This window comes from Labrus mixtus, chromosome 9, assembly GCF_963584025.1.
Source record: "Labrus mixtus chromosome 9, fLabMix1.1, whole genome shotgun sequence".
Taxonomy (NCBI): domain Eukaryota; kingdom Metazoa; phylum Chordata; class Actinopteri; order Labriformes; family Labridae; genus Labrus; species Labrus mixtus.
In genome coordinates, this window is record NC_083620.1 from 10,397,543 (window position 1) to 10,412,518 (window position 14,976).

The 14,976-nt window shown below is 41.5% G+C and overlaps 1 protein-coding gene across 1 annotated transcript; it reads right to left on the minus strand.

Annotated features, from left to right (window-relative positions):
• Positions 1 to 1,654: 1,654 nt before the first annotated feature.
• On the minus strand, positions 1,655 to 10,847 carry kcnj13 (potassium inwardly rectifying channel subfamily J member 13). The gene is made up of 3 exons (XM_061046200.1): positions 10,359 to 10,847; positions 5,800 to 6,362; positions 1,655 to 3,598 (listed from the first exon to the last, which is right to left on the minus strand). The coding sequence occupies exons 2-3, from the start codon at positions 6,314 to 6,316 to the stop codon at positions 3,024 to 3,026; spliced, it is 1,092 nt and encodes a 363-aa protein (XP_060902183.1). The 5' UTR covers positions 6,317 to 6,362; positions 10,359 to 10,847; the 3' UTR covers positions 1,655 to 3,023.
• Positions 10,848 to 14,976: the final 4,129 nt, after the last annotated feature.

The window sequence follows — 14,976 nt, forward strand, 5'->3', positions numbered from 1 at the left end:
AGACTAATGGTGAACAGACAGAAACCTGGAACAGAACCAGACTCATGTTGAACAGGCAGAAACCTGGAGCAGAACCAGACTAATGGTGAACAGACAGAAACCTGGAGCAGGACCAGACTCATGATGAACAGGCAGAAACCTGGAGCAGAACCATCATTTTCTTTGGTACAGGTAAACTGAGGATGATGATTTTGAAGTTAATCCAGATATGTGAGTTCCTGAGTTGTCACAATACCAGACATTATACTGATTTCTGCAGCCAAACTCTTTCACAGTGTCTAAAAAACACAAACATATTGGCCATGTTTCAGTACAGCAACGATACTTTAAATAATTTGCATAAGGGAGCTTGTATAGTTTAAAAACAGGTGGTATCGAAATGTTGAAAATGTTGAAACCTTTGTGTGTTCTGATATTTCAGGGTTCAGCTTCTGCCAGGTCAGTATGTGTTGTCCAGAAGCTGACGGATTTTAGTAATCGTAGTGAACAGTGAAATGAAAAACAGATCGGCAAAAGACACAGATTAAAAGTGATATGACTTAAACATGATGGTGAATCGTAAAATCTATTGAGTACTAAAGAGCTTCAATTAAATGTGCATCACCTACACCTTTAAAGCTCACATATGTAGTACCACTTTTCACCAACAGGAAGCAGCACCCCTTCTCGAGGCAGTGCAGAAATAACAAAATAAATAATAGAATATGGAGTCCATGTTTCCAGCTTGTTTAGAAAATATTTATTTAATGTCATGTACACTGTACAAAGGCTCTAAACATGTGAGACACTTCAACACCTCACCATTTAAAATCTTCTCCTCTGAAGAAACATAATTTGTTTAAAGATTACAGTGATTCATATCAACAGCATTGAAATGATATACGAAATAAAAACATCTGACTACAACTGCCTCCTCTGATCATCTAGAGATATTTATTATGGTACTGTTTGGACATGAAACTTGAATTTCTGCTTCGCATACTGATTCAAGTAATGATTAAAAAAAGATATACATTAATCAAATCAATCTATCAGTCACTACTGATCAATTTTAAGCAGCTTAGTCTAATGTCATATATTAATGTCTCATGTTCAAATGAACAACTGTAGCAGCTTCAACCTGACAGAATCAGACTCTGTGATTGACAGCTTGTGTTGATCGTTTACAGTTCGATTCTTCAGTTGTGTTGCTTGTCCACAAACAAACATGAATGCCCTTTGAGATGACGAAACATTGCATTTAGTCCATTCCTTATTGCTCTTTCAACAATTTATCACCACACTTGTTCAACCTTCCCCTCAGATTTATAAAATAGCTGATGTTTGGAGGTGAATTTCAGGTTTGATTTTCACTACAAATTTAATTTACTTTACATCAATGGTGGCCATTTCCCAAAGCACTCTGCGGGGTTTAAATATTTGACTGTGCATCTTTTCTACAATAGGTCCATTAGATATCCTGTTCTGTTTCGCTTGTGTACCTAAAATGTTAGCATGCTAACAAGCTAAACTGTCACGGTAAACGTGTCATAGTCTTTATAGCTTGGCTGAGTGTAAATTATAAGACGTAGATGTATTAACTCCTTTCAAGCCTGATTTATACTACTAGTAAAACAAGGCCTTCAATGTCCATGTGACTTCCAGGTTCTAAATGTTCTAAATGTTCATTTATGCGACAGAAATAAGCATGTTTATAGCTTGCTACCAAAACCCTCTTTGGTAGGGTAACCCCCTACACTTAGTTCATGCCTTTATCGGCACACACTGTACAGTGGGTGGGGGTTAAAAAGTCATCCATTTTTGATGAGTTATAGAAAATTTGCTTTTATGACAGATAACAGTTTTGTATAATTGAGGGCTTACAGATATGACTGCAAGCAAGCGCGTTGTCCAGGAGGCTTAAGGCCTGCCTCAGTGCCTTCTCTTTGCTTTTCAATGAGGACCAAAAGTCAGCTTTTTCAATATGGGGAACGCCATCTTTGGACTTCAAATTGTCTTTCAGTAATGACGGATGATGTCACGGAGACTTCGTCCATGTTTTGTACAGCCTGTGGTTAGCAATGAACCAATTCATCAAAGCGTAACAGTCTGCACTCTTTGCTAACTCATTACCTGGTTAAGAAGCCAGTTAAGCATTGCATACCCACAAAGAGAGATTGTTTACATACACTGGTTTATAAGCTGGAGTCGTTTATTTATTGGACTGAAGAAACTAAGAGAGTTTGTAGTTGTGGTTTATGCTTCAGGATGCCGTTTGTTCACATCGATGTTAGCATTTATACTGGTGTGCTTGTGTGTCTGTGCCACTTAGCAATGACTCCCACGAAAAGCTAGTTAGTGGTGGAATTTCACATTCGTTGTGTTTATGTTTTCCAGGCATTGTCAGGTAATTTAAACAAAGAGAAACGGAGTTAATCAAGTTAGAGTAGTAGCTAGATAGAAAAAATACATTTACTTTTATAGAAATGACTGCAACGCAGAAAATATTCAAACACAATACACCTGGAAGCCGACAACAGGAAACAGCTACATGGTATTGTAAAGCCCAGTCATCTTGGATTTTAGTGTGATTCGATCAGGAAGAATAGTTAGAGATGCTGCAATTAGAAACAGCGCAAAAGCGAATTACATTTCATCCCATAGGGTCCATGGCTTCAAGGGCGTAGTATAAATCAGGCTTTACTATTTTGATAGCTTAACCAACAGAGCTCATGACAAAACAAAACTTGTAATAAAACTATTCGTTCGATTTACAAAACATTAAATTCAACACAACAGGATATTTGGGGGGGGGGGGGGGGGGGGGGGGGGGTATGGAAGCCAGTAGGGGGTTATCATTTTTACTACTTTAGAAGGAATGGTTGGGTAGGGGTAATAAGGGAGTCTGAAGCAGCCCCCATATCCGGTATATTTCAAATTAAGCATTTTTTTAAATGAATTCCCAAATTAAATCAAGAACCTCATGATGAAGCTATCTGCCCCACTGTTCCATGCCCTCCATATTAGGCTGCCCTTCTGCACCCTTACTCCATCCGGTCACTACCATCCCCGTTAACCTGCACCACACAGTCCTTACTCAAAGGTTCCTTTGAGTGGGCCGTTTCAAAGTGCTGAGTGCTCACTATGTATCTTCCCCGAGCATCCAGCCCCAAGGCTGGCACAAAGCGACGGTCAAACTGGATTTCCTGCCGCAGGTAGGAGGTCCTCTTCTGGCAAGAGTCTCCAGTTCCCTCCTGTAAGGCGGACAGGAAGATCACCAGCTCAAAGTGGTTGGACGTGCCCTCACACAGGGCAGGATACAGAGGACTCCGACGGTCCAGGGGATGGTAAAAGGTGAGCGGGAATATGAAGAAGGGACAAGGTTGTTGGCCCAGATGATCCAGGTAGAAGTCAAGAGAGGTCTGGTGGAGGGCCTGCCCTTCATGCTCCTCATAGAGCACAGCACTCACCTTCACGTCCACCAGGGGTCGCTGCAGCAGATTGGTGGCTCTTATCATGAGGCACGTCTGGCCTTGGTGTTTGCCCACCACCGCCTGGGGGCTGAACTGGATAGCCCCTGCTCGCTTCTGGGGACGAGCAATCTTTGCTACGAAGGCACCTGAAGGGTAAGAAAATGAGATATAAAAATCACATGACTGGGAGATTTTTAAACCATGTTAACTTTTTGTGTATAATCATTAAGAAATAAAATAAAATAGTCATAGTTGTAACTAAGAACAGATGCCTCATTCATAATATTGTTCAGCCTTTTTTGGCTCTGATTTGAGATCATTTTAAGGCCAAAGATCAGTTGATAATAATGAATGATTATGCCTGATATATTTTCACCTCTGTCTAAAGTATTTAAAAGAAAATGGTACCAACCCAACTGAAGTGAAAGGCAATACTTTCCCAGCTCTTCATTCAAAACTACACCTCTGGGGTGCTGGTGGCGCAGTGGTTAGTGCGCGCACCCCATGTATGGAGGCAGCCCAGGCTCAAATCCAGCCTGTGGCTCCCCTCCCGCATGTCATTCCCCACTCTCTCTCCCTGATTCCTCATTTATGCAAAAACAAACCCTGGTCATCTGGGTGAAAGTCTCATGTTGGTTTGATTTATTCATTCATCTTTGCAACTCCCTTGAATTACAGCTACCACTAGACTGAGTTTAAAGACAAAGACGATTTTTTGTAATGCTTGGATCAGAGCCAGTTATGGTGGTTTGGGTATCCCATCAGGGTCCCCAAAAGTGTCTGTGGAGGTTTTCCAGGCACACTTGAGGAATAAGGCATCCCATATGGCCTCAGAATCACCTAGGAAAAGCTTCTAAAAGTTGATAGATAAAGGAACATCTGGAATACCTGGCTGCTGTTGTGACCCATTAATGTAAATTGGAAGAAAATGGACGCATTGATGCTCTCAGTGTCATGGCCTTGGTCTTTCCCATTTTCCCTGTGTTGTTCTTGTGTTTCCATCAGGCATACATTTTTATATCACCAGGCCTCCTCCCTCCCAGGAGGGATCCTTACTCCTCTTTCAATATGAAGTAGCAACTCTACTCCAAGCTTCTGATGACAACTTATTACAGCCATTTAATGGACTGATAAGGACTGAATCAGCAGCCCCAGGTAATGTGTTCCTGCAGCTTCTCATGGGTCAGTGTACGATCAACATTTGGAAGGAATTCAAGTGAAAATTTAATTTAAATTTTGGGCTAATGGTGGATACAAATGGATTGCTCATGGAGGCTACAGGGGTCAATATGCATCAACCAAAGTGTTTAATTTGTCAAATAACAGCATTTCAGACTGCCCCTCCCCCCACACCTTTTCCACATTTTGCACTCAGGGTGGGTGTACTGTATCCTACATTTAAGTTCTTTAGTGTTTTTTTCTTACTGCTCCCACATTCAAACGATTAATTGGAGGTCTTTGAGTGCAACTGCATTGTTGTAAGAGACACAGTGCTGTTATGTCTCCATCACTACTCCCCCTCATTGTTGACAAGCAGAGGGAGGTATTGTGAGAAGCCAAAGGCTCATGTGGAATGACAATGTTCAGTAATATTACATCATTTTGTGCAAAAACATAACTCGGGTTACACGATTATCTGTATACATTAAAGCTGCTAAACTGAGGGGGAGACGTGACGTAAAAAAAAAAGATGCTGAAGTAGCGGATGAGTCCTCTATACGACGCTATAATGAGAATATGTATCTTTCTATCAAAGCTACGTTTAGTTGAACAGAATCTCAATCTGAAGAAGAACATACTGGAGAACAGGAAACATAATGCAGCAGGTTCATTAGAGCACAGAGATGGTAGAGGTGGCGTGCAGACAGTCTATAGTCGTGCAGCGATCACAGGGAATAAACGTCACCACCCCGTCCCACTCACTCCAGGTGAATTCTCCTGATTATATCCTGCTGCGTTCTCACATCAGCTCACTCTGACTTTCTGCAGAATAAATACGAGGAGGCTGGAGGAGAAACTCCGGGTGAAGAGAGAAACATTCAGCTGTTTGTGTTCACACATGACGCTCAGCACGAACACTTCAAGAGTTTACTGCAGGTGTGAAAGCACGAATAGAAACTGGCCTGGCAAAATAATTGGTAGAGTTTCAAGTGCTCCACATTCCAGACATTCCTAAATCCTTTACCATTCATGCCAGATCTCATTACTTTCCTCTGTTCGACAGCAATGGAGGTGGTGCACTCTGAATTAATTTTTAGACAAAAGCAAATCACCAGTTATAAAACTAATGGCCTTGAAGACTATGCTGATAGTGGAGATGGAGAGTTTCATAATCGGAGAGTCGTACCTGTGATGAAAGCCTCCAGCATGAGCCCCAGCAGCATCTGCACAGCCAGCAGAGCAATGGCACTGGGACAGTCTCCACTGGGGAACATGGTGCCGTATCCGATGGTCAGCTGTGTCTCCAGGGAGAAAGAGAAGGCTGCAGTGAAGCTGGTGATGTGCTTCACACAGACCACGTGCCCCTGTGGGGGGGCATCATGGTCCTGCACCGCCAAGTCTCCATTCAGATGGGCCAGCAGGTACCAGAGGCAGGCAAACAGCAGCCAGTGTGCCAGAAAGGACGCACAGAAAGCCAGAAGGACCCACCTCCATCGTAGACCCACCAAAAGTCCCCACAGATCCTGCAGGGCCAGCCGCCAAGCTCTGCTCAAAGCCCCCCGCCAGGACCCTGAAGGGCACAGAGTAGGCTGGAGGGCACAGTGTCCATCTTTGGTGACGAGGCGCTGACAGGGCGGAGAGGACAGGAGAGGTGAGGAGGAGGCCTTTCCACCCAGAACCAGACTGGTGGATTTGGTGGTCATGGCTGTATATAGATCTCGATCAGAGCGAGTCAAGGTGAGGACGATCCTGAAAGAGAGCCGGGTATAGTTGTCAGCTTATGAGCAAGCAAAGTTCATAGCACAAACAGAATATGAAACAGCTGGAAAATACTTTTTCCCCTAGATTATGTGTAGGCTTTTTTGCCCCTGGTCAGACTCTGTGGTCCTGTCGGGACTTTTTTAATGATGTGAATAGTTACTGAAGACAACTGTTGTCTAAACACAGCTGCATTTTGAGTCGGTTTCCCTAAAATAGTCCCTACCAATATTTTGTTACTTTGGTTCAGGCAGAAATACTTTGCAACAATTTTTTGTCATGTTTTTTTTTTTTTCATGAAATAATTTACCCTGGGAATCAGTCACTTTTGTTTCTATAAAGGACACTTTCCATAAACATCATGGTCTAGACTGTTCTATGTGATATACTGTACTAAGAGAGACCCAACATCAATCCACATTTTATCCACAGGCAGAAACCTTGAGCAGAATCAGACTCACTGGTGTAGACAGGAGTTCTTCCTGGACCCAAATAGTGAGTGTTTGAAGTGTTTGGATAGGGAGGCACTTTCTTTAAAATGCCTCTATTTCCATCATGTTGGTGGAAACCTTAAAACACATTTGACAAGTCTTAGCATCAACCTTCACCAGGAAGTCAGACAAACAGATGCTAAGACTCCCCAATAACATCAGAACATCATCAATGAATGCACATTTTAAGAATGCAAACAAAAGTTTCATATTTACTTACTTACTTAAAAAGAATGATGTCTTTGGAATTTATAGTTAGCATTGTGCAAACATGTAATCCTGTGCACACCTGCAGAGGCTTGTTTTAAAAGGGTTAAGCTATTTTTGCGTGAAATCAAGTCTCAAGTCAACAAATCAGTGACTGAGTCCGACTTGACTTCGAGTAAAGTGACGAGAAAATGAATTCTGCAGTCTTAAACAAGAAGGCACCGAACTGTTTCTCTGAGTGTAGCTACATTAACGAGTCCTGGAGGTCTTTGTAAAAAAGTAAACGATCAATGGTCTGAAATATGTTCCTCATCCTAAATCCATGCAGAGACACCATGTTCGTAACTGAAACAAGACATGTGCATCGAGTGTGTGCTCAGCAGAGGTATGAAACAGGACATACATATGTGTGCAGTGACTTATCAGCAGGTGTATGTGCAGGCCATGTGGACAGCTTCAGAGTCTGTCTTTGTCAGAGTTTCTATTTCTATGTCAATATTGTTGCCAGGAGATTAGAGCTGGTCCCAGCTGGGATCAGTCTGAGGAACACAGCGACATGCAGAGTAGGAATGTGTCTTTCATCTGCAGGGAGCTTTAAACCGACCGCACTGCAACGCTCAGCTTGGCCTGTTTAACAAGTACACCATACGTTCCCTCTCATTTTACACATAGTTTAAATTAAACAGTGAATCTCGAGCTACATACCTCGAACTCTGTCTGTTTGGAAGAACAAAAACAACTTTACCAAGGAGAGAATTTCAACCATCTTCTCTTTTTCATATCTTCTATAGAAAGAAAAAACACTTTTCATATCAGTGACACAAACTTCATCTGACAAGGACACACAGTCTTTATTTCTTAGCTGAAGCATGAATCTCACGTACACACCGCGTCAGGATTATATTTTAAAGACTCACAACAAGAATCAGATCAGATTCTAGATGACTGCAGTATAATTTAAATGTTACATTAAAGCCCCTTCATCTACTTATTGGGAATATAATCATGTTTTTCATGTGTTTAGTCCGACTACATTAGTCATGAACACGTGATAGTTGACTTTAAAGAGTCCTGGTTTAGTGTCAGTGTTCATTGTTTGAAGGTTAGGCTTAGCCTTGTTTTTTCAAAAGTGACTATTTGCCGTAAAACAAGAACTAAAGTAAATAACTGATCAAGTTTATTTCACAAAGTTTAAACTTTAAAAGTATTTTGAATTTGTTCGTCAGTTTGTGTCAGTTCAGGATTAATTATCAACACGAGCTGGAGTTAAGAAAACAGATCCCCATCACAGACAAACAGCAGGAAGGGCAATGACTGATTGATTGTGTGATGAAGATGAGGAACCTGTCACCTGATAACACGCTGTAAATTATCACATGACCTCCGTGGTCTGTCACAGCGGTCTCTTCTGGCTCTTCTATTGATAAGGAACAGGGAATTAACATATTGACTATTTTAGTTCTCTCTATCAGTCTATCCACTCTCAACCCAACTCAGTCTCAGCTGATGGCTGTCCCACATGAGTCTGGTTCTGATCCAGGTTTCTGTCTGTTCATCATGAGTCTGGTTCTGATCCAGGTTTCTGTCTGTTCAACATGAGTCTGGTTCTGATCCAGGTTTCTGTCTGTTCATCATGAGTCTGGTTCTGCTCCAGGTTTCTGTCTGTTCAACATGAGTCTGGTTCTGCTACCGGTTTCTTCAGTAACTGTGTCTCATTTCATATCCTACATGTGAGCTAGTGTTAGCTCATGGTTAGCTTCAGCTGTCACTTTGTTGTTTTGATGGAATGTAACAAACATTAACGTTTTTTTGTGTGAAAAAAGCCATGGAGGTTGTTTATGCGCTCATGTTGGGTACTGTGGTCTGAAGTCAGACAGAGGAACTTGCTAAAAGGGATTCTGGTGCCTTTGGTATCTAATCTGTCAAAATGACAGCCTATAGATTTTTCCGTCATTTATAAAAAAGTATGTGGTTAACGCCACGCCTGATTACATTTATTTGTACTTTGTGTTTTTATGTTTCTTCTGCTCTCTCAGCCAGTTCATCCTATCTTAACATAAGAGACAGGAAGCAGGAGGAAAAGTCCACGTGGTTCTTTCATAAGTTTAAACAATCATCCACACTAAACTCTCTGAGCTGCTGATAGTTTAACTCTTAATGTCACCAAGGGAGGAATCTCTTTCAAACATCACTTGATCGGTTCGCAGAGTTTGTTCTGACTGTAGCCCTCTGTGTTGTGTTCACTGGCAGCTGGTTTCATACAGTGTTCAGAAGTCAAAGTGAAGAGTTGTTACAGGTGATTGGTTCAGGTAAGGCTGTGAAAACGTGATGGTTACTAAGAGATGGAGGTTCCTAACCAGTTTATTAAACGTAAGAAAACAAACAACCTGGCTTTCATAAAAGTTTGTTTTAGTTGCTTTTTGGAAAATGTTTTTATGAACAAGTCAAACGAGAGTCCTGACCCAATGATCAAAAAAAATGTTCTAACAATGTTACAGAAGTTCTTTTATTTTTATAGAATACATTTATTATTTATTTTGAACATAGAGTTTGATCTGTGGGGCTAAGTGTGTATGTGTGTGTGTGTGTGTGTGTGTGTGTGTGTGTGTGTGTGTGTGTGTGTGTGTGTGTGAACTTTAAAGCTGTGTCTAATCCTCTATGTCTATGAGTTCATGTTAACGCTGCAAGTGAGTGAAGACAAAGATTGTGATTTTGCAAACAGAATATTTCAAACTTAAAGATCATGGGACGCTTCATCCTTACAAACTTCTGATCGGCTTCTTTCACTAAACTTTGGATCCACCGCTTCAAGTTTATTCCCTGAATAAGTTGAACTTGTGATGTAAGGACACAAACAACACTTTGTGTTCGGTCCCTTCAGGCTGCTGGAGACAGAGACTGACTGAAGTCGTCTCTTCGCCTCACTTATAGTCTGACATTTTTCAGGTGCTAAGCTAATTGTGCTAACTCAAGAAAAGTAGTCAATGGAAAATAGTCCTTATGGCAAACTCAGAAAGTGTATGTACCTTATAGTTTGCAGCTTTAACTTCTTCTACACAATGAAAATGTCTCAAAAAGTAAAATATCTGCTTAATTGCAGACAGAGAGTTTGTGGTTTTGACTTTCAAATGCCCTTGTGTGCCCATGAAACCTTTAACCTCCTCTCAATATTTAGTTTAACAAATGGATGTCACCTGAAAATGTTAAACAGGTTTATCAGCACTGATCAGATCAGTGTGTCTTTGTCTCTGTGGTTTGAGGGCATCAGTGTGCCCAGCATCACACTTACCAAGAGCTGCAGTCAGGCCTAACCAGGGGCCCAGTGACCTGAGAGCTGATCTGAGGTCTGTGGAGCTGGAGAAAAGGGGGTCCTGGTGGATGGAAGAGAGCAGCTAGTGTCCCTGTATAGTCCAAGAGGAGTCCAGTGAGGATACGTCACCCCGGAGAGTTTCCTCGGTGTGGGAGCCGGACTGAGCGCGCTCGGCTCTCTGTGTCTCCGCTCTGCAGCCTCCAGCTCCGGCGAGGATGATTCAGTTGGTCACATTACTCTGCATGGAGCCTATTAGTGTTCCCGGAAGACAGAAGACAGAGGGAGGGAGGGGGAAAGAACAACACCTTGTCACAGCTCATTCAAAGAGCTGCTTGTTGCTGGTTGGTGTCCCGCAGCTTCTGCTCTGCTCACAACATGCTGCTTGTGTGTTCAGGTTGTCACGATATTATAAATGTACACTTCGATACGATACAATTCAAAATAACACAATATCAATTCTTGTTTGAAAACCATGGCAGCCAAAGTAAAACTGCTGAGCACCCAATAACTGATCATTTAATCACAAACGTTTGTGACCTCTCAGTAACTTTAGGAGTCTCTGGGTTAACGCTGACCCTAAAGATACAACTCGAGGTTTCTGCAAAGTTTAAACTCCACTGACCCCTGACCCCTGACCCATGACCCCTAACCCAACCCCCCCCCCCAATTAAACAATTATGAGAGTTAACTTTTGAAAACGGAGCTGTTATCACAAGTACAAAGTATTTTACATTATAATAATCTTGTGTGTGTGTGCGCGTGTGTGTGTGCGTGTGTGTTTGTGTGTGTCTGTGTGTGTCTGTGTGTGTGTGTGTGTGTGTGTGTGTGTGTGTGTGTGTGTGTCTTTCTAACCTCCTCCTGCAGGTTTAATTCATAATGAATTAATTTAAAATCTAACTCTAACCCGTCCTGGTTTCATTTCTCACACCAGCTTCACTCAGAAACAGCTGACTCGACGTCAATCAGTGTGGGATCTGAAATAGTTAACATATTGAGCAGGAGTCACAGAGAGACTATTCTCTGGGGACAGAGTGATGATAGAGCCACATGACTGGAGGTCAAAGGTCACACACACACACAGGAACAGGACTGATATGAAACTCAGTTTGGATTTACATTACATGAAGACGGATCATTTCAGCCTTAATGTTTCAAAAATAACTCAAAATAAAGCTGATGTGTCCACCCGGTCACATGACACAGGACGGACAAAACAACAGTAGGATAAGACATGTAAAGATGGGTAAAGACGGGTAAAGACGGGTAGAGACATGTAAAGATGGGTAAAGACGGGTAAAGACGGGTAGAGACATGTAAAGACGGGTAAAGACGGGTAAAGACGGGTAGAGTCATGTAAAGACGGGTAAAGACGGGTAAAGACGGGTAGAGTCATGTAAAGACGGGTAAAGACGGGTAGAGTCATGTAAAGACGGGTAAAGACGGGTAGAGACGGGTAGAGACGGGTAGAGTCATGTAAAGACGGGTAAAGACGGGTAGAGACGGGTAGAGACGGGTAAAGACGGGTAGAGACATGTAAAGACGGGTAAAGACGGGTAGAGTCATGTAAAGATGGGTAAAGACGGGTAAAGACGGGTAAAGACGGGTAAATGTCAAAAAATCATCACACACATGAACAGGAAGTTCTCCCACAGATGATTGGATCTGATGTGCAGTTGTTGTTTTATCTGTCATGATTGTTATTACCAGCAGGTGGAGCTGTTTTCTTGTAAATACCATAACAGTTCCTGTTCAGGTTTGCCTCTGATTCCATGACCTCCTCTTTGAGAAGCTGCAGGCAGCTGTGGGCCATGAAGCTTTCACCTTTACACGTTTTAGATTTTATTACACAGAGTCCTTTGCACAGCGGTAAAAACATCATAATGAATTTGTCACAGAATTTAAATCATATGATTCTTGCGATAATCAAATAAAACCTAAAACCAGGGCGCCTGTAGCATCATGGTTAGTGTGCGCAACCCTAGATATGTAAGCTAAAGTCCTCCAAACAGGCTTCTCTCTCTCTCTGGCTCGGGGTGCTGTCGGTTTAAAATATGACTGTGCAGTTTTCTTTAAAGTCTTTATATGTGAATTTTCACACTTAAATATAATAGAAATCAAGTATATCCTCTGAAAATAACTCTGTGAGTCATGACTGTCTACAATGGGTGTAACACCTGAGTCCCACTGTCTGTGATGCTTTCAGAGTTTTCAGAGTCCTATCTTCACTTTATTTACATCGCCCGGACGGCGGCTGACTCCTCCCCTCGAGTATAAAAGTTGTTTAATTGAGGGACCAGAGAAAAGAAGAATAACATACTGTACTCACTGCTTAACTGTGTTTCTAGATCACGCTCATTTCAGGTAAATTTACATGCAGTGTGAAGATACGAGCATAATAAAGATCGCTAGCATTAGCATGCTAACACAACAATGCAAGTTGTTTTGGTTTCATGCTGGTGCTCAAGGGCGACATCTGCTGGATCAAAAAAATCACATATAAAGCCTTTAAGCTTTGGTTCTTTTCCATACCATTGTACATAAAAGAATGACTGGTATCATTTCAAAACACAAAGAATGAAAAGTGTTGAATAATTTTTACCATCATTTGTAACAACTGGGAAACAAAAAATGTTTAATGGGAGAATTCATTAGCTGGTGTCAATACTCGTCTAGTGTAAAAGTCTCCTACTGAAATATGAGAAATGAATGTGTAATTTTGTCACACTAACGGTTTCTTTAAAACACACATGAATAATTCACCAAGCCGGAGGAATGAATTACAAATCTGATGTATGACCCTTTAACCTTAAAGAAGATGAGTCTCTGTTGTGATGAGCTTCAAGTTGCCCAGTTAATAAGGCTCACATCTGCTTTTTGTAAACCAGAAATAAAACTGAACAGATAACAGATAATCAAAGTAACAAAATCAAGTGCAAGGGAAAACAGCTGCAGTTCCTGGAGTTTCCACTTGAGGTTTTTTGCAAGAACAAAGAAACCGCCGTTAAAATCCGGATTGATTTTTTTTTTTTTTACCAGCAGAAATCAAGAAGTCAACACCTAGTTAAAAAATATAGAATAAACATCTCATTCCTTGTTGGTTTACACTGTAGGAGTGAATTTGTTATTTTAGGCCTGACAGTTATTCCTAAATCTGAATAATTAGGGGCGTGGCTGAGTTGACTGACAGGTGGGCGAGTTAAAGTCTCAGCTTCAACTCTTTGTCTCTTTCTAGATTGATCTCGAGTGACCATTTCCAAAATGGCCACAGCAATGGTTGTGCTTCAAAATGCTTGATGTCATTGAGACTCCGTCCATGTTTTATACACTCAGTGTGATCAACAAGAATCTAGCCTCTTCTAAGCTAATGCTAGCTAGTGTTATACGCTCTCTGCCTAAATAAAAACATCTCAAGTTCTTCACACAAAATCTGTGGAGACAAAGTTCGAGGCAACAGAAAACAAACAGGCAGCTGTAATGTTTCATTTACAGTTAGATATTTTTCCCGAATCAGTGATTCATAAAGTCTTTTAATTATTTACATACTTCAAACTTTGATTTCTTTCAGCTGAACAGTTGAACTCAGATGTGTTAAAATGGACCCTTTGCGCCTTGTCGTCTGACTCAGGAACTCCACTGTGTTTCAATCGGTAAAAATGAATCGATAGAAAACTTTCCTGCAAAGAAAACTGCAGCTTTCTTCTGTTTTGTCCTAGTTTCTCCTCATCTCACTGAGTCAGTCCTCCAACTTTATATCAAAGAAGGATTTGTACTCCTTTAAAGCTGGCTTCAGGGACGGCCTCACCTCCACCCTGAGCTCCCTGAACCAGCTGAGAGACGAGCAGATGGAGGTTACTGATTTCTGCAGAAGAGGAAGAAGCTAACTGTTGAGATGAAAGACAAAACAATGAATAACAGAAAGAAAATATTTTCACTCAGAGAAGACGTCTGACTTTGACTAAATCTACGCTCCAAACTGGGAGCTCCATGTTCCTGATTCAGAATATTTAGTTAAAGCCCTCTGTGTGTGTGTGTGTGTGTGTGTGTGTGTGTGTGTGTGTGTGTATTCTCTGCACAAAAGGAAAACATGGACGTGTGTGAGGCCTCGTGGCGTTTTCACGTTCAGGAAGTAGAAACATGTTCTTGTCTCTGGAAACAGATTTCCTTCAGTTTACTGTAAATAATCATCTTTTTGACCACGTCCTCCTCCTCACTTCTGACCAAAGTAAGAAACATCCCGATGTTTTTAAGGTTCTAACGATAATGTTAGTTTAAAGAATGATCCGCACTCCTCAGAAGAACTTTGTGGACACAACGATTTCAAATCGTAAATAGTTTATCTATCCATCCATCCATTCATCTACTCCACAAGCTAACGGTTAGCTAACAACAAGCTGTAGATGCTAGCAGAGTCAATTTTGATCTTCATTATGTAATATTCCTGAACCTCATCAGTCGTCGCCATACAGCGCCAACCAACGTCCTACATGCACCACTCATTGGAGAACAAACATCTGTAAGGCTCAAGTTTTCTAATCATGCTGACAGCCGGATAGAAACTCCTAGAATTCTGAATACTTATATCAATGCATCGTCTGCT

Bases quoted from the DNA above. Each gene is read 5' to 3' on its own strand.
- kcnj13 (XM_061046200.1), bottom strand. From the start codon at position 6,316: ATGACCACCAAATCCACCAGTCTGGTTCTGGGTGGAAAGGCCTCCTCC. The intron at 3,599-5,799 runs GTACGACTCTCC...CTTACCCTTCAG, and splicing joins GCTGGAGGCTTTCATCACAG to GTGCCTTCGTAGCAAAGATT.